Genomic DNA, 20,017 nt, shown 5'->3' on the forward strand with positions numbered 1-20,017 from the left:
CACGTGTCTTAATACAATCCTAAACCACACTTATTTCATCATTCTCTGAGGACTATGAAGTTCACTGCCTCTTCACACTGCCATGGACCAGGTAATTCAACATATGTCAGAGGACTGAAAGAGCCCAAAGGAAATACTTTACTTTATTAGAGTCTGGATGAGTATTTTTGCAGGTTGGATGGAGAATGATATATGTATTATTTGAGCAGGCTCATCTCCAAAGCAGGCTGAGCTACCGTTATCCATCTGAATGTATAACACTTCATTTCCGTCTCTTTTTGGCCACATTTCAGGAAGTGACAACTGAGTGTGTGGGTGGGTGTTGAATCGCTGGAGGCCTATAATCATTTACATGTTCCCTTTTACCTTTTAGTTGTTGAAGAACAGCGCCCCACTTTTGCCTTCAACACCAATAATTATCTCATCACTGCTACCTGCTGCCAACACTTTGCATTTACCCATCAGCGTAAAGAACTATAAATATTATTATTATATTATTTTTCACGTTTAACTCTCTTAGCTGATAATGTCAGAGTGTAGCTTGGTTAAGTGTATTTTACAGTTGACAACTTCAAGCTGAGAGTGCTATTACTTTGACAGAGCAGAGATTAAAACCTAGGCAGAGGCTGAGTATGTTTTCCCTTTTCATGTCTTTGAGAAGCTGTACTTGTGCACCCTCTGCTGGGTCATTAGTACTGGCCGCCATTACAGGGGTAAAATACGCCTGACTCACGTTCATTTTCTAAACACAAATTATTTATCATTCATCATCTGACACACTCACACTAGTCCCTCTTTTTTTATTTATTGTGAAGCAGCCAAACCTCTCAGTTTAATACCCAGAGACAAAACGTATTTAACATTTTGTTTGAAAAATATCAGCCTGATTTAACCATGAATCACCTATTTAATATTTCTTACAGATTTATAGTTGTACTAATTATAGGCTTTTATTGAGGCAATAGGTTTTGCATTCACTAGGAGAGAAAGAAAGAAGATATTGTTTCATTAAAATTGCAAGTATTACAAACTAAAATTGAAAGTCCTGTTAACCATGAGAGAAGAGAATATCGTTCTGCATTTATAACATGCGGCATCAGGCATTTCTTTCTCTATCCTAGAGAAAATATATTTTCACAAAGACGACAAAGCTGATTATGTTTCAATGTTTCTTTCCTCTCATCGATACATTTTCCATTTTCTTTTAGCTTAACATTACAAAGTATTAAATATAAATAATACTACTATTATTGCACACTTATATTAACATGTAGAACGTTTAATAATAAATATGAATCTAGTTTATCTCCTAGAATGAAAACCCTGTTCACCACGAGGGAGCATCCTTTCATAGCGTGGTGACGTCGGACGCACGTTACGTGCAGCGGGACGCACGTTTTGGTTGAGTCCAGGACCGCCATTGAATCTAGAACAGAGGTAGATATGTTTCATGCTTTCATGTGAATGCAGAAGAATAACGTTCCTCCTCTGCGGGGAATTAGCTCAGCTTGTTGTTTGTGCAGAGCGAGCACACTGCGCCACTTCCGGGTTTCACCTGCGTCTAACTTAAGCTGTGTTAACTCCGTCTCAACTGTAGCAACAGAGCTAGCGCTGTTAGCATCTCTGCTAAGCAAAAGTTCCATTCATTTGCTGTACCATCAGAGCTAAGTAGCTAACTGGGTGTGTGCGGAGCGTATGATTGATATGGTAGCAGCTAACTGTAGCTAACGCTGATAACGAATTAGCACTTGAAAATATGCAGAAGCTTATTTGTGACTGTGTTTTCTCGCAGCAGCTAAGTTGTCCGCACTGACGGTGTGGTCCTGGTCCCGGTGACCCAAAATGTATCGTCCCAAGCCGACTCTGAAGGACCGGCAGCACCTGTACAAGCTCATCATCAGCCAGCTTCTCTACGATGGCTACACCAGCATCGCCAACAGTCTCATCAACGAGGTGAAGCCACCGGCCATCGTGTCGCCCTCTGAGCAGCTGATGCAGCTGGCGAAGACAGGTGAGAGGGCTCTTCAGGGGCTATGGCTGCTGGTGGCCTTAGGTCAAGGCTGGGCGACTAAACAAGAACAGTAAACACTGCCATAGGAAGCTCATTCATAGCAATACATCAGAGGCTTTTCATTCATAACATCATTACATGTATGAACCTCTATTTTCATTGTAATAACCAGTCTGACAGAGCTTTAACATGATGGTTACAAAACTTCCCCCTGGTCTCCCTCTCCTGTCTACCTCTATCTTCTCTCCCCTTTTTGTCACTCACTTTTCCTCTCTTCCTCATTTTCTCCGTTCCCCCCAACCACTTCTGCCAGAGGTTTCTTCCTCTTGATAGGGGACTTCTTTCTCCTCGCAGTCGCCAGTTTGCTTGTTGTGGGAACTGCTCTCTATAATTATGTCAAATCTTGACCTTACTACGCAAAGTGCCATCAAGTATTGCCTGTTGTGATTTGACACATATACAATTGAAATGGAAAGGAAAAAATAATTTCACATTGATCATTGTTAGTCACTGTAATCGTGTTGCACAGTGTTCAGACTCATACAGATTACATCTAATGCACATCTTGTTGAATGTATAATTATCGATTATCTAGAGTAATGGATCATTGTTATCTTGATACATTTTTGGCCATATTACCCAGCCCTACCCTAAATGTTGTTGCAAACTCTTTCAGGGATGGAGAATGACGACAGTGCAGTTCAGTATGCCATCGGGCGCTCAGATACTGTAGCACCTGGCGTAGGTATCGATATGGAATTCGATGCTGACATGCAGTCAATGTCTCCGGAGGCATCAGAGTATGAGACCTGCTATGTAACATCTCATAAGGGTCCCTGCCGGGTCGCCACCTACAGCCGTGATGGCCAGCTGATTGCCACGGGCTCTGCTGATGCCTCCATCAAGATCCTGGATACCGAGCGCATGCTGGCCAAAAGTGCCATGCCCATTGAGGTGAGGCAAGTTGTACTCTGTGGGTCTGGGTGCACTATACTGAGCTCACCCTCACTATTCCCTTTGTTTCTTTTTCTGTCAGGTGATGATGAATGAGACAGCTCAGCAAAACATGGAGAATCACCCCGTGATTCGGACACTGTACGACCACGTTGATGAAGTCACCTGTCTCGCCTTCCATCCGAGTGAACAGATTCTGGCTTCCGGCTCAAGAGATTACACCCTCAAACTGTTTGACTACTCCAAGCCCTCAGCAAAAAGAGCGTTTAAATATATACAGGTCAGAACTGCTCTAATAAATATGATATGAAGATGCTTCATTGCAGGGCTGAATTTGAGAACATTTAAATGTTTTAACTGGTAATCTAAAACTATTGATTTAGCTTAAATCATGTTCAAGTCTAATCCTGTCCTCAATCTGTCTCGCTATAGGAAGCAGAAATGTTGCGCTCAATCTCCTTCCACCCATCAGGTGACTTCCTGCTGGTGGGAACGCAGCACCCCACCCTCCGCCTCTATGATGTCAACACCTTTCAGTGCTTTGTGTCCTGTAACCCACTGGACCAGCACACAGACACCATCAGCGGTGTCAGCTACAACCCCTCTGCCAACACTTACGTCTCCTGCAGCAAGGATGGCAGCATCAAGCTCTGGGATGGTGTCTCCAACCGCTGCGTGACCACCTTCGACAAGGCCCACGATGGCGCAGAGGTTTGCTCCGCCGTCTTCTCCAAGAATTCCAAATACATCCTGTCCAGTGGCAAAGACTCCGTGGTGAAGCTGTGGGAGATCTCTGCAGGCCGGACGCTGGTCAAGTACACAGGTACAGACGATTTCTGTTTAATAATGTTACTGTTACAACCCTCACAGTTCCTTTTTTAGTAGTGAGTGATTCGTTGCTGGTTTGATATGATTCAGTATGGCTCAGTTTAATGTTCAGTTGAACCTCAATTCGATACTTCTACTTTAATGCTTTTTCATTTATCACTACGTTTTGAGAAAATTATTTAGACAAATATTTTAATTTCTTTTCAGTCAAAAACTGAATTCAGAATATAGAGAAAATTGAACTGTAACAACAAAAGTGATACCATTATGGGCAGACAGAGTAACTTTTTGAGCAGTTAAATAGGATGATTCTTCGTCGCTTTTTTTTTTTTTGTTCAGTTACTGTATTATAGAAAATTAGCTATGATATGATACCAATCAAAAGGGTATCTAAAAACATAGCTTGGAGCAGACAGAATACATTCTATCTGCTCCCAATGCTATCCATACATGGGCTCACTGCTCCTGCCTTTAACAAGAAAACACTATGGTGTTTTAAGACAAAATGATGAAAAGAAATTATTAGTCCCATGCAGGAAAATCATCATTCCACTAAAAGAACCACGAAAACAGATGTATAGTTGAGATCCCTTATATCTGAAAACATACCACACTGTGAGTATCTACTGTACACAAACTGAAGAATAACTTTAAATATGGATTACTGTGTTTAAACACACACATTGAGGAGACGTTGTAAAATGCAACTGAAGTAAAAAAAAACATTTAAAGGCAACAGAATCTTATTTGTCGTGTCTGCAGACAGTAGTATTGGCAGCACAGAGCTCAACTGTTCCACCTGTAGGACAGAAAAAAGTGTCTGAAAACCTCAAAATATATAGGCCTGTTTATAACATGTTAGTAAAGAATCATTCAACATCATGCAACATATAAGCTGACCTTTTCGATCAACAAACCTTTGCTGAACCCCTTTTTATTATCAGTTTCCTTTATACTGACCCGTTCTCACCAAACAGACATTGAGTGTTGATGCTGTGGATGTTCAATAACTTTGGTAGACAAAGGTAGAAAGCAGTGCCCCCTAGCCAGTTAGTGAATAAGTGTTTCTATTTAGTAGCATCACCTGCCACTTATAACATATTATTAAAGCTTAATATGGATAAGTAATTCATTGTTGGCTTCAGTATTTCAGTTTTCGTTAGAACATAGCAGTGCGGATGTGGTGCATTTCAGTTACCACAGGTTTTATTACACTGCATGTGTTATTTCCTGTAGGTACATTTTACTGCTATTGTCATGATGTATGGCATAGCAGCATTTCAGAGATGGAACAAAATGCTCAATATGAAGCAGTTATCCAGTCATTGCTTAGTAATGAATCGACTTTTCTATCTTGTATTTAAAAAAGTGTGGTGTTCCACTCAATGACAACTATAGAGACACTCAAAAGTTAATCATGTACAACATAAATAGAAAGTATAAGGGAAATACATAGGGTAGTAAAGTTGCGGTTTTGCTCAAACCATTTGAGATGGAACTAAACAGGGCTTTAGGAATCCTCAATGCTATCACTGTCAGGAGACAGATGATGGATGGAGTTACTGATTTGATGATGGATGATAGACTGACGATTGAATGCTCACACCTCTTACCAGAGGCTGTGTTGTCAGATACCATCTCAGAAAATTGCCACTGCTATTTTAGAGAAGCTCTATCATGATCACACAGCTGTAATAAAAAGCAAAGCCCTCCTTGTAGTGGTGAAGTGACTTGTTGTCTGTCTTTCTGCTGTTACAGGTGCAGGTTTGAGCGGGCGTCAGATGCATCGCACGCAGGGCGTGTTCAACCACACAGAGGACTACGTGTTGCTGCCTGACGAGCGCACCATCAGCCTGTGCTGCTGGGACTCACGCACAGCTGAGAGGAAAAACCTGTTGGCTCTTGGACACAACAACATCGTGCGCTGTATCGTCCACTCACCCACCAATCCCGGCTTCATGACCTGTAGCGATGACTTCAGGGCTCGTTTCTGGTACCGCCGCACCACCACAGACTGAGACTTCCATGTTTCGACTTTATCATGTTCCTACCCAGTTCATACTCCAACCCGAACAGAGACCAATCAGAATGTTGGACTCTTCTGCTGAACTCATAACAACTTTCTGTTGATCTGTGTCATCTTGCATTTTGATTTCATTTAAAACTGTGCAGTGGAGTTTTGGGGACCGTTGTCATGTTCTTCTGAAGTGCTAGTCAGTTGCCAGGATGTGCACTGAGACAGGATTTGCTTTCATGAACTCTACACTAAAAAGAGCACACCCACTTGATTTGATGAATCCATGTAGACTTTGGAATATCATTTTTAAGAATCTATTGGTATATTTCCTATTTTTATTAAAGAGTGACCTTTCATTTTGAGAGCAGGTCTTATCAATGACATTATGTATTGCTCTCACTCAAAACCACTCATTAGCACTCAAATATACCTTGCTGGGGTTTAGATGTCATGCACTCCAGCTTCAAGTTATGAATTGAAGTTTGTTGGTGCTTTTCCCATGAAATACAGAAGGAAAGAAACAGGGCAGCATCTCTTCTGATTTCGTAGTTAGCAGCAGCAGTTTTCCCATAATATAAGACTCAAGCTTCTTGTTTTTGCTACTCCTCACTGACCAGAGATCTGCTGGACTAGTGATTTTTCTTCAATCCCACTGATGGGAAGCGAGTATTCTGATAAAGCTGTGGAAGGCGTGAGTGCATTAACTTGGGTAACGTTACTACCTGTACAGGACTCAATGACGTAAAGCTAACACATCCATAATGAGGGTGAGACAATTTCACTCATCACCACTACACCCAGTATTCCATTGGTAGGGAAATTTCGACGCGTGAAAAATCACAGAGCAGAGGAGAAATCTGAGAAGTTTGAGCACACAAAAGCAAGGTGAGCGTGAGAAGAGCTGAATCTGGAACACAGGAAATCGAAGCACAGACAGGGTATATTTGAGTGCATTTGCAGGGTTTAGAGTGAAAGCATTACAAAAGCTAAATGTGAAATCAGTGCTCTCAAACTGTAAGACCGCACTCATGAGTTAAGAGGAAAAACCCTCCATAAGAATCACAATGTACATGACCTGCTGATGTTTTTCCCTGTGACTTGAAGGCCGACAGGAAGATGAATAATGATTAGAACAAGAAATACCTGTTTCTGTGTCCACATGGGGACCTGACTGTTTTAAGTCATATTTGAGTGGGTAACTGAATGGAAACACCTTGTGATTGATCCACTGAACTTTAGCCTGACTTCCCTTTGTGGAAACTTCATGTGTAACCCTCACATCTCAAACGTTTACTTTGTCATTTTGACCACAGAACTGGGTTGTTATCTTTTCCACTTTTATACAATGTCCTTGATTTTTCTTTTTATTAAACTATTAAAACAAGAATCACCTTCTGTGAATTTGACAGTGAAGTTGACATCACACAAGTAACTGCAGCTATGGTAATATCCTGTAGATATTTTAAGACCACAGTTGTTGTTGCACAAAGAGAGGAACCTGCAGGGAGCAGCTTGTGTCTAAGAACTAAATTCATAAGCCAGTTCCACTCAGGACGGTTTTATAAAAATAATTCCAAACTAACTGGATTTATTTTTACACACACACACACACACCCATTCTCTTAGTCATTAGTTTGGTGACTAGTTAAAAAAAGAATGTAAAATGTATCGAAGCTCCTGATTTTCGGTCCTTTGCGTCTTCCGACTGAAAGTTCACCCTGACCCTGTCGCCCCCTCTGCTGTTCCCAACCCCCAACAAGACTCTCCCAGACGCCACTGTCTGTGTCGCCCAGACAACAACGAGGACATCAACAAGAATTTCTACCTCAAACAAACTTCCACCTCCCTCCCCAACCTGCTTTATAAACCCGTCACTCATATGAAGGAATGTGTCAGTGAGTTAAAAGCAAAGAGGAAACGAAGTAAAATTTAGTCACAGAAATCCCCTCAGTTAGTTGGAAAATTAAGTAGTTGGGCACTCATTTGTACATTTCTCCTTTACTAGAAAGATGAAGTGGTATGAGAGTGTAAAATGGCATGGAAATGGGGGGGGCAAAAACATTATTGGGGTGGGGCAGCTGCAGAGAAGGGGGGGGTATCTCTGGCCAATGGGGCTGGAGAAAGCTGCTCAGTGAATGGCATGGACCCCGGTTTCCCCGCCCAGGGAGTAAAAGAGTCTGCCTCTCAGTGACAGCTCAGACAATATGAGAAACGCACAGAAGGAGTAATTCCCCGAGAGTTCCCACACACTGCCACTGGAGATGGCTCACTGAAAACGGACCGTCTGTGGACGCACTCATTTCTCTGTGTGGAGACTAAAAAAAGCCACTCAGCAAACATGGTGAGTGCTGCTGCCACTCCATCAGCTCAGACTTCAAACAGTTTCACCTCAAAATGCTGTTTTCATTTTATTTAAAATGAGTGATAATGCAGTTTTTGAATTTATACCTTGAGGTCTTTTGTATGTGCTCTGCTGTCGGGCTGTTGCCCATACAGAGGAATGTCCTTGTATAGACCACCTGCTTGGATTTCAGTTTAACTTGCGGTGTCAGCTACCACCTATTTCTACACACAGCCCCTGTGACCCGCTCTACTGTAGGCTGTAACCTGAGAGGCCTGATCCTGACACAGAGCTGAGGGGGAAACTTTATGAGCCTCGTTAACACAAAAACCTTCAGAAGTGAATTTAACATCTCAGTCCGCTCAGAAACAAATAATTGAGACATTAGTGGTTAGTTTCACTTCTTAAATGTTGCAAGTATGTCTTCAATATTTGGGTTTTTCTTCATATTAAGAAGATTCTGACGTTAAAACGCAGCGGAGGAAAATGCGTTCATGTTTGTTTTTAATCTTTAATACCTAGTGCACATCTGTTGCATTGATCCATGTGTACCTTTTGTTTGACTCCGCTCTGGCTCCTGCACTCTCCTGTTGCACTCACCCTCCAACTGGACGACTCTGTAACCTCAGATCACTAACCGGGCTGGATGCTTCAAAAAGGCTCTGGAATTTTGAGTTGGTACAACTTCAAGCTTTTGCACCTAACTCTGTTTTGCAGTTTGACCAAGACATTAGAAGTGGGTTGTTTGTGCACCATTTCATCTTTTTAAGTCAGTGTTGGTCACAGGACTCCTACAATAACTTAACGGGAGTACACTGGCACCCAGCAGCAGTGGATGGGGAAAGCATTAGAGTTATCTCTCAGAGTGGGGCCCACCAGACCAGTCAATATTTGGTTTGGGGGGTCTTTGCATAAATGTGGCTTATGTAAAAGTAAAGGCTAATCTTCCCAGGACCTGACTGTAGAGGGAGAGGAAAAGGATATGCATCATCCTGGCATTTTCCCATACAAACAACTCAGTGAGCTCATCCTATTCATTGCTTCTTTAAGGGTAAGGAACTAGTTATTTTTATTTTGGACTAACAGTCAGATAAAGCAATCTCACTTCTGCTCTATAAGGTTATTCTCTAAAGGAATTCATCTCATTCATAGAGCTATTTTGGGATTCCTCGTGTGCTGTTGATGTGTCTGCTTTTGTCATCTGAGAGCAGGAGTCAGACGGTCATGAGGCCATAGACAGCAGGAGGCTGGCAAGGAGAAGTGGCAGCATCCTCTTCAAATCCCTGTACTGGAGGCTGGGGGGGGGGGGGGGGGGGGGGTTGTAATTCACCTTCTGTCATTTGTGTTATCATTCCCTCTCATTAGTCATTGACTAATGACACAGAGGCCATCATAGTTCATGAGCCTAAAGAGAGTGCGAAACTGAAATTAGAGTCTGTGGCAGTACATCTGAGACATGGATCAAATTGTAAGTTATTCAATGGATGAAGAAATAGATATAATGAAAACATTGGTGGCAGCAGCTGTAGGACTTCCCACAACCATTTCTGTGAATTCTCATTTATGAGATTAAGATGTATGGTTTTTTTTTAGGATTAGCTGAAAAGCAGACCTGTATTTTAAATCTGCAGCTCTATTCAAAATATATATAATTTTTTTACAATGTAAGGTGTTGCTCATAGCAACAAAGCCAGGGAGAATTATAAGGCGGCGCCAAGAGTTTCCACCGAATGCAGAAGAGCATTTTAATGTCTTTCAGCTCATTGGTTTTCTACGACCAGCAACTTTAATGTTTTTGTCTGTTCTCACCACTCTCATCAGCTTTGTTCTCCTGCAGCAGCAAGCCTTTCAGCCACTGTTACCGGATAAGCACCAAACAGCAGAGGGCTAACTTGTTTTAATTATGTTAAAATGTAAATGTTGTGTTAGCAGGGTATTCTGATACCCTCAAGTGGCCCAAAGAAATTGTGAATACTTAAAAAATACAATTCCCTATTTTTATAGCAGCTTTTACCATGGTATTTTTTTGTGCAGATGACACTAACAATGCATATCCCATAAAAATTGTTTTTTGGGGCTGTTCTTAAAGCCACACATGCCAACTCTGTTGAGTTGGCTTTTTAGACAGTTCTGCTTACTTTCAGTTGTTCACACCAAACGGGGTCATAGAGGCCTGACAAACATGTTAAATGCATTTCCTTCCTGAAAAGCATTTGAGAACTTTGCATATTTTGAGAGCCATGGTTTTAGTCCTTCAGCAACAATAGTTTGACAGACTTAAAAATCATCATGTGCATTTGCATTATCAACACTAAAGTAAAAAAAGTAGTGTTAAAAAACTGCATAGGCTCACTTTGAATAATCCATCCAACAACCCACATTATTAAAAAAGGGTGAGGGTTAGGGTCAAACCAAGCATATGTTGGGTTTAGATACATGGGCAATAAGCCTTAAGTCTGTCACGTCTGTCTTTGAAAGGCAAAAATGGCGACAATTAAATCTATTCAGATTGAAGATCAGTTTGTCTTCAAATGTTTTTTTCAGCACTTTTAAATCACTCATTTTTGTACAGTCAAAGAAACTGTAAATAAAACATATTTCAAAACTTCAACTCAATCTTTACCCCCTAACCCTAACCACTCAACTTATAAATATACTCTATTAAAGTGTAACAGCCACAAGTTAAGCCATGGAGTGACCCCATAGAGCATATACTAACTGACAAAAGACAGAAGACAAGATTGAGGAAGTGCGGGTATAAATAAAGTGTGAGCAGTGAGATAAGTTTGTGCAGCAGAGCAGTGAGCCTGTTATCTACTGCTCCTTATATTGTCCCTCAACCACACTCACTGTTAAACCTCTGGGAAACAAACTGTCAATTGCAAAGAACTGAAACTGTTCACTCCAGTGTCTATTACTGTAATTAAAATCTGTTAGTTGTATTAGAAGCTATTGCTCACAGACAAAGATAATCAAATGAAGCGGAATAAGCTGGTTGTTTCATTTACAATCTTTTTATAGCTGCACCACCAATCTTGTCTCCTACACTGTTGTATTTTCCATCTGCAGTAGAACAAGTAACAAGTAGAGAAGAGTCAGAAAATGACTTAGTAATACCAGTTTCCATTGTAAGGAGCTATGGATGGTGAGAACCCTAACCCTTACCCATTTTCTTTGACACCTGTGAGATAGATGCCATGGACTCTCTGCATCCTAATCCAGTGGTTTCATTACCTAAACCTAATCCAGTGGTTTTGTAGCCTGAACGTAATCTTGTAGCTTTGAAGCCTAAATTGAATCTTGTAGTTTTGTAGCCTAAACCTAATCATGTAGTTTTGTAGCCTAAACCTAAACCAGTGGTTTTGGAGCCTAAACCCAATCTCCTAGTTTGGTAGCCTAAACCTAATGAGCCTTTTTTGTTTCGTTAATAATGAAATATATGAAGTCTTCTCACTGTTTCCATAGCCTTACATTGCTGCGCTGTTTATGTGGAACGTTACTAAAGGGTCCTTGGAAGTTCTCATCAGTTGTGTGTTTGTGTTGGAGATTTTGACATAGTTCTCACCAGTTCCAATACAGGAAATACCAAGGCAGCTCCAGTGAGTCAGTGTAACTGCCACAGAGCCTCTTTTAAATTGATCTGTGTTGGACAGAAGGTTGACAAAGGTGATTTTCCATGGCGCACATCAGAGGATCGTTTTCAGATGATAAAATTGATTGATCAGGAACGAATTCCCACCATGGGAAAAGATAAATTAGTGGAATACCAAATGTCTCGTTCAGTGATTTTCCCTCTGTTTGTCTGTCCCTATCTCTCCTCCTTGTCTCCCCTGCTGCCCCTGTCTTTGCATCTAAGAAATTGTGGGAAAGTCTAATAAGTCATATTTGTGGGCAGACTTCCTGTCCAAATTAAAAATATAAAAATAAATTATCTCAATATGTACTCTTACTCATCTTGAGCATCCTGCTGCCGCTGCTCTGTAAAAAAGATTTCTCTAAACTTTATTTAAGCTTTAGTCCAGTGTGCTGGACCTGGCATGTGTGTGAATGTTTAATGGATGAGGTGCTGACCTGACCCCAGGGTCATGACCTGGCTGTGGGGGGCGAAAGGTCTTTGTGAACCAAGAGGGTTTAATTCCCACACTGAGAACTGCTTCCTTGTGTTCCAGTGGTTCTCTGGGACATGACACTCTCATTATAAAGACGTAATATAGGGAAAATAGTGCAATTATCGAAACTACGTCACTCTTAAAAAATAGAGATATTTATTCCATAGCAAAGTCATGAAATACCTGATGAATGCCTGTCTATGGCTGCAGTATAGTTAGATGAAATATACCGTGTAGAAATGAACATCCACAATCATGAGTTTGAATAGAAATGCACTGAGGATAAATCACCACTTCTGTAGCTTTTAATATATAAATATTATATAAGAGCATTGGTGAGTGCATCACTTATTGGATCAACTAACAATTCCTTCCCACAGAAAAGTCTGTTTGAATGTCCCCCCCCCCCCCCCTTCAGAGTGTATGTACATGTAACAATGTTTGTCAAATAGGCATCACATACTATTAACACAATCAACACAAAATAATTTGCCTCTTTCAGTAGATACGTGTCATGGAAACAACACAACCCAAGTAGCTGAATTGGCATAATGATGCTCAGCGGCGGAACAGAAGCTCCTGTCCCAGAGTTTTAAAGCCTTTCTTGCGCTGCGTGTGCCGGGCCGATGTTAATTTGTGAACAGGATGGAGAGGAGAGGCGGGGCGGAGACAGCTGAGCAGTTAAAGTCCTGCAGGCCAGCTGTCCGAGGGGCTGATCAGCACAAGCAGGCGTGTGCAGGAATCCAAAAGAGTCACAGCTGAATCTGTCTCGGTTACTGTACTTGGTGATCAACATGGGGACACGAGTGAATACAGTGCGAGGTGAGGCAGGGGAAAGCTTCTCAGGACAAGCAACTTCAATTCCAACAGTTAAGTTTGTTGGTTCAACTTTGGTTAAAGCACAGGACATTTATTTATATAGTTTGGTCAAATTTAAGTGGAACCAATAATCAGGTCAAACGCTATATGTGGTTTTAATGGCATCTGTGGCACCATTGCAAGTACAGGCACTGAAACTCTGCAGGCTTTTAACACGCACATCTTAGTGTGACAGAGTCTGTGGTGACCAGCGTGAAACATCGTCAGTTGCCAATGTCATCTTAGGATAGTGCTCAGTGAGGATTCAAAGGAGAAAGTGCAACAACATAAATCTGGGTGGTGTGTTGGCCGACTGTCATCTGACCCTGTGTATTTTGCCTGCATGTCTGTAGCATGACCCAGAGGATTAGGCAGGGAGTTTGTCGAGGCTTGCCATGTGTGTGTGTCGGGGGAGTAAGGTCAGCGTCAGTCAGGGGTGCGCTCCACAGGCCTGCATCCCAACAGGTGCTGAGCATTTTGAGGATCTGATGGTGAATGGTCTCTTTGTTGCAGAGCTTTCACCCTCTGAGACAAGGCAGAGCTCCCTCGACAACACACACACAACCACACACACACACACACACACACACACACACACACACACACTCATAGGCTTATCAGCTGTGGGTCGTGTGTGTTTGGTTTCTGTCTGACTGCGCCCCTGCTGTGTTCCTTTGGTTGGGTGTATAAATATGTCAGAAGACACTTGCAAAAGTATGTGGACCAGCATATTGAAATAATTCCTATGAAACATTGCTCTCCGAAAATGTCCCTGGTCAGTTTATATATTCACAGTGTATGTGTATATTACAATATGTACGACTGAACAAAAAAAGGCATTACGTACACCATTAGCACAATCTCATGCTTCCTGCCTGTTTTGTCTTGGTCTGTGTTGATGCTCCAGAGCTACTTCAGAATGATTCCTTGTCTTTAGTGAGTGCTCCTCCAACAGTTCTACAATATACTGACACTTTATATTGTTTGTGTTTGGAGCTTTTTATATACAGTCCCTGGTCCAGAGTGAAGTTAGAAAACTTTGTGTTTATATAGTTACTGTTTTTCTTAAAATTTAAATTGTGTGTTGCTTATATATATACGTTGAAATGATTTACTGAGCTGCTGTTAGTTATTCTTACATTGCATGTTGATTGCATGTTCATATCGGTCAACACACTGAGGGAACACGGCCACCTGTTTATTCAATTGTTATCTACACTGAACATATTGCTTCTTCTAAATAACACCAGATTTGACACTGCACTTCCTCGGTCCACTGAGAATACACATGCCAAATGTGAAGCTGATAATATGAACAAGATATGCATACAGACATTTGTGGAATTAGGTGAATAACAGATATGTAAAATATGACTTGTTCCCCTGTAAGTGATTCAAAAAGAAAAATGTATGTTTAAAGTGAATATATATATCTTTTTTTTTAAACTAGAGACAGATACAGGAAATGTTTGAGAGAGAGAGACCAAGGTATAGGATGCGACAAAGGTCCCACAAGCAGTAAATCAACACACGGTTCATTATCATTCTTCTACTTCAGGGTAAATGGTATGTGGAGTGAACAAGGTTTCATTTAAACAAGTCAACGTATTTATGGAGTGATGAGAGAGGATGCTCGCAAGCCTGCAAGAGGAAGCTTTAAAGAAACATGTTTTCCATTTAGTAGGAAGCACAAATAGGAAGTGAGAATAAAGAGCACAAAAAAAGGATTTCATTCAAAAACATCAACTTTATTTAGTTTCACGGTCACTCTAACAATTGTGCATCAATGACTTGAATTAATTATGATCTCGTAGTGTTTCCTGGTGAATATGACAAAGACTCAGGCGTGCAACATGTTGCAACATTGTGAAAGAGGATATAATGTCATTGGAGATGCGTAAACATACCATATTTAGAAATGCACTTCAGGGTTCTGCAGAATAGACTCTATCACATCAAGTATCTTACTTTGAGGTGTAAAAGTTACAAAGAGTATCTCACTACACCTATTTTACTTCCTTATCTTTATTTCCCTCTTCAATGTTCTCTCTTTCAGAACAAACTGGCCAAAGCTCTGTATGACAACACCGCAGAGTGTGCAGATGAACTGGCCTTCAGAAAAGGTGACATAGTCATGGTGGTGGATCAACACGTTGCCGGTACCAGTGGATGGTGGATGTGTTCTCTATATGGTCGTCATGGTCTGGCCCCTGCCAACAGACTGCAGCTCCTACCACAGACCGAAACCAGCACAGGCCCCTCACGCCATGTCACAGAAAAAAACAACAAATCAAGTGATGCTAAAACTGATGGCAGCGTACAAAATATCTACCAGATCCCGATTGTCCCGCGACCCTCCAGCAGTCCATCTTATGAACAAATGGACATGATATACAAGGTCCCATCCACTCCTTTATCCTCTTCAAATCCGTCAGCACTTAAGCACAGCTCAGAGGGACCCAAGGGAGACAAGGTACAAAATGTTTCTTCTACAAACAGAAGTCTATGTTTATGTAGAAAAGAGAATTAAAAAAGTGTTGATGATAGTCAATCTATGTGGCTAAGGTCAGAGTTTGTTCTTTTCTTGGGAAGTGTTCACTCTCAGGATTAGAGAGGTAGACTGTAGCAGAAATGCAATGCTGTGAAACCCCTGCTGACAAAAGAGCTTACAGATGGGGACCAGGGGCCTCTCAATGGGGACCGGCATGCAGCACCAGGGTCTTTATGAGCCTGTAAAAAGCAAACAGACACAGACTTCAGACACTTTTAACCACAAACAGCAGCCCATGCCACCAGAGACCCCAGCAAGACTGAAGTGTCTGTACGGGTGACTATGCGGCAGAATGGAGAGAAACTCATCCAGATGTTCACCATTTCCTGTCCTGCTGCAGGGGAGCCCTCTTCCCTTCTGCAGGAGCCACCTAATATTCAATGAGCAGCATGGTTTCAATTAGAGAGCTGTTTTAATTGGCAGAGTGCATGCATAATGGGGTTCTCTGGCACTCAGAGCAGGCTTCAGACCAAACACTGTCCCCATAAACACATTGATGCAGAGGTCAGTGAGGTAAATGCTGCTTTGATCAAAGCAGTGCAAGTGTGGCCAGTCAATCCCAATCTCACAGTCTGTATGCTTTGTCCACAGCATTCTGGCTTCAATACTCTGTCCAGTCCAAGAGGGGAGGTTTACGATGTCCCGAACCAAGCAAGACGAGCTTCTGCCTTCACTGTGAGCTCCTGAAAATATACACAACACAAAGAAAGAAATGAAAGACTATTTGTCAATGTACTTGAGTTGGGTAACGGTCTGATATGTTCACTGATTTCTGTAATGTTCTGTTTTCAGGCATCAACAGCACCAAGAGATATGTCTCGAAAACACTCACTGATTTCAGAGCTGGGACCGAGATTTGACTCTTCCGAGAATTTCAGGTCCAACAGTCCAGGAGACTCTTATGTAAGTTTTTAAAGGCATTAACAAAAAAGGGAACCTTCCATTTTCTGTCAAAAGCTGGACCGATGAGTAAAGGAAGCCTATCTGTTCAGACACCGCATGAGGTGGATGGCTGAATAGACACATCTAAAACTAATTTTCTGTTGCCTTTTGTAATGCACACAAAGCATTGCTTGACCATGTAAAAACACAGAAGTGTTTAAATCTGTTCCATTGCTGAGTCTCCTAGGTGTTTTGTATAAAATGTAAACATGGAATGGGGTCATTGATGTGTTGTCTGCGGCAGAGTTAGTCACAGAGCTGGATTGATGTTTGAAATGGAGGGCTGGCATGGTGGGACAGACACTGATGCTGTTGTGTTACCCGCTACACCTTTGATTCGCGATGAATGCATGTTATCATAAGCAAAAGCAGCTTAACAAGGGTACTAATAGAAGCAATATAGAGGAATATCTGTATAAAATGGGCTGGAGCTTCCTCCTGTCTACATCACAATACCTTTCTAATATTATTTCAAGAACTCTGTCTTTGCTTTGTACTGTCGCTACAATGAAACTTACAAATGGAGATAGCAATTCATGCTTCTGGACAGTCTCTTCTTGAAGGCATTCGTAGTGTACTGAGGGATAAGTCGTGTGAATGTCAACAAAGAACATTTGCTTGAGCAAGAAAAATTGCTGCTTAATTCCTGAAGTACTTTTTACCCTGCGTAACTGATTTTGACAACCTTGTTATTGTGCACAGGTGTATGTAGTTCCACCACCACCGCCTCAGGACCCCAACTATGACATCCCTGTTCCCTCAACCACAGAAGAGCAACAGAAAATGATTGGATACAACACCCTTCCAAACTTCCGCAAGCCTGAGTGGATCTATGATGTACCAGTTGGTCCTGAGAAACCAAGCCAACCCCAAAGCTCCTATGACAAAACGCACTGCAAAGGTGTTTGTAGGCAGCTCTATGACACTCTTCCAGTACCTACTTTGCCCACACAAAGAGGCAGTCCAACTCCCTCAGTTTATGATATACCAAGACCCAGTTCTCTTGAAATCTCAACCTCACCCAAAGTTGTGCCAGTCCTTCCAATTTATGATAAGCCCCCAACTCAGACACTTACAGAGGAGTCATTATATGCTGTACCACCCAAAGAGGAACGCTTCAATCAAGTTCTTAGTAACTCCCCCTTTGATCATATACCCCTAGAGTGCAGAGGGGACTCAAGCAATGCTCATGAACCCAATAAGGCACGCCTGCAGCGTATGAGGAACTTTCTGGCTTGTACATCTTTCCAAGCCCTTCCAAGAAGTGGGGAGTCACTGGTGCAGGACGACAGTGAAAAGGGTAGAATCTTACGTCTTTCAGCAGCAGACAGTCAAAGAATCAGTACGGCCTCCAGCTCTTCCACCAGCTCCTGTGACTCTCTGGCTCTGAGTTCTTCCTCTCCAGAACCCTTGCGAGAAGTCACACTCAGCCAGGACGAAGCCTGCCGCAGAGTTCTTGACCTGCAGGAGTCCATTATCAGGGCCGTGCCTCGGCTTATGGACTTTGTAAGCAGTCACTGGAGGAGCAAGGAACATCTTCAGAAACATTTGAAGGAGATCAAAGAAGCCGCAGAGGGGATTGCCAGCTCTCTGACCTGCTTCCTGAACTTTGCCCTGGACGTTAAGGGTAATGCCCGTCGTTTGACTGATACCAACCTTCAGACAAGGCTTTATAAACAGCTGTCCATCATAGAGGACTCAGGTGTGATCTTACAACAAACCGTGAGTGCTCTGAACATGGCAGGCTGGCCCCTCAACACACTGTGCCAGGACCCCGGTCAGGTCCAAACACCTGACCAATTGGATCGCTTTGTCATGGTGGCACGTACGATTCCAGAGGATGTCAAGCGCCTGGTGTCCATCATCATTGCCAATGGGAAGCTTCTGTTCAGAGTTTCCCAGAAAGATTCAGAGCCTCTCAACACCATAGGTCAACCAGAGACAGATACAAGTCCTAACAGAGATGAACAGGGAGTAGTCGTATTAGAGGATGACAATGACTACGTGGAGCTACAGGTCAAGGCTTTTAATCCTTTCTATGGTAACTGATTAAACTTCTAACTAAGAAAAAACAAAGACTTATTTGTCCTGTAATGTTTTTGCTTTTCCCCAGACTAAGAATGAATATGAAAAGCTGCAAAATAAAATCCAGAGAGGTCCTAAAGTAAATGTCATACCAGTCTCTAACAGGATAAAGGTCAGTATCTCCTATTGACCCAAAAGATTTGTTCTTACTCAAAGAGCATGACCAACACCAAGACAACTAAACGTCTTTCCATACATAATATATCTACCCCTGATTTAAGACTTTCCTTGTAGTCAGCAGAAGACTTGATATGTTCTCCTTTTCACCTTTTCTCCCCTACTCAGGCTGACAACAAGCATAATTCCTCCGAGTCCAGCGCTGGCACAGAAGAACATCAATCACCCTCCATGTCAGAGCACTGTCGGCTTTACTTTGGCGCACTCCACAAGGCCATCAGTGGATTTGTTGGTAGCCTTCAGGATGGCCAACCCCCAGAGAAATTCATCTCACAAAGCAAACTGGTGATCATGGTGGGCCAGAGACTGGTGGACACTCTGTGTAGGGAGGCTCAACGTGGAGGCTCCAGCCAGAGCCTCCTGTGTAAGAGCAACCACCTGTGTGCTCTCCTGAAGCAGCTTGCTGTGGCCACAAAGAAGGCGGCACTGCACTTCCCAGAAAAGCAAGCTCTGCAAGAGGCTCAAGAGTTTGCAAAGGAGCTGGCCCAAAGAGCGCAACACTTTCGGATATCGCTTGACCTCTGAGAGCGGACATATGAAGGATACCTGGATAAACCATGACCTGGATGACTAAGAATCTCCGCAGACACATATGAAGCTTATTGATTCCTACAGCAAAGCACATTTGTTTATACATCTCTTATCAAGCTATCTATTTTTTTTCTCAATCATTTTATATTCAACTGTTATGATGTTTCACCTGCCAAAGGTTCATTGCCTTTAGCCAAACGTTGTTATCATGATGGATGCTGGTGCAAATTAAAAATGTATGGAGTTGTATATACTAACATAAATGAATATTGTATTCAAGCCTATTTTAATATGTAATTTAAATATGAATAGAATTTGTTTTGTTTAATTTACAAAAAACAATACTATTTGAACGTTGTTCGTTATATTGATGCATAAGTACTACCTTTAAATACTTTTTAGTGCAACATGCATAGTCTCCAGGGTAGTCGTTTGATAGAGTCTATGTTTTTTGAATATCTTTGTAAATATTCTAAAAGATATGTTATGCATTCCCAAACTTTTCTTGGACAAAAGACAGAGTTCAGCACTGTTGGATTTTATTGTTAATAAAATAAAAAACTGAAATATGTTGTTTTGTTAATGTCTCTAAGAAGCATACATAAAATATATA

The 20,017-nt window shown here is 41.8% G+C and overlaps 2 protein-coding genes across 4 annotated transcripts; both read left to right on the top strand.

Annotated features, from left to right (window-relative positions):
- The first annotated feature begins 1,356 nt into the window (after positions 1-1,356).
- Positions 1,357-7,205, top strand: cstf1 (cleavage stimulation factor, 3' pre-RNA, subunit 1). Of its 3 annotated transcripts, none has more exons than XM_062394611.1 (6): positions 1,357-1,437; positions 1,793-2,011; positions 2,688-2,965; positions 3,048-3,245; positions 3,398-3,788; positions 5,552-7,205. In XM_062394611.1, exons 2-6 carry the CDS (start codon positions 1,843-1,845, stop codon positions 5,809-5,811), a joined length of 1,296 nt encoding a protein of 431 aa, XP_062250595.1. In that variant the 5' UTR covers positions 1,357-1,437; positions 1,793-1,842; the 3' UTR covers positions 5,812-7,205. The 3 variants fall into 3 exon arrangements, with proteins under 3 accessions (XP_062250595.1, XP_062250596.1, XP_062250594.1); XM_062394612.1 differs by having other exon boundaries at positions 1,393-1,437; positions 1,796-2,011; XM_062394610.1 differs by lacking the exon at positions 1,357-1,437 and adding an exon at positions 1,446-1,680.
- An 814-nt stretch (positions 7,206-8,019) lies between these two features.
- On the top strand, positions 8,020-19,960 carry cass4 (Cas scaffold protein family member 4). The gene is made up of 7 exons (XM_062394613.1): positions 8,020-8,151; positions 15,175-15,591; positions 16,261-16,344; positions 16,462-16,572; positions 17,314-18,627; positions 18,725-18,808; positions 18,982-19,960. Exons 1-7 carry the CDS (start codon positions 8,149-8,151, stop codon positions 19,396-19,398), a joined length of 2,430 nt encoding a protein of 809 aa, XP_062250597.1. The 5' UTR covers positions 8,020-8,148; the 3' UTR covers positions 19,399-19,960.
- Positions 19,961-20,017: the final 57 nt, after the last annotated feature.

The sequence above is a fragment of the Platichthys flesus genome, chromosome 2 (assembly GCF_949316205.1).
Source record: "Platichthys flesus chromosome 2, fPlaFle2.1, whole genome shotgun sequence".
NCBI classification, from domain to species: Eukaryota; Metazoa; Chordata; class Actinopteri; order Pleuronectiformes; family Pleuronectidae; genus Platichthys; species Platichthys flesus.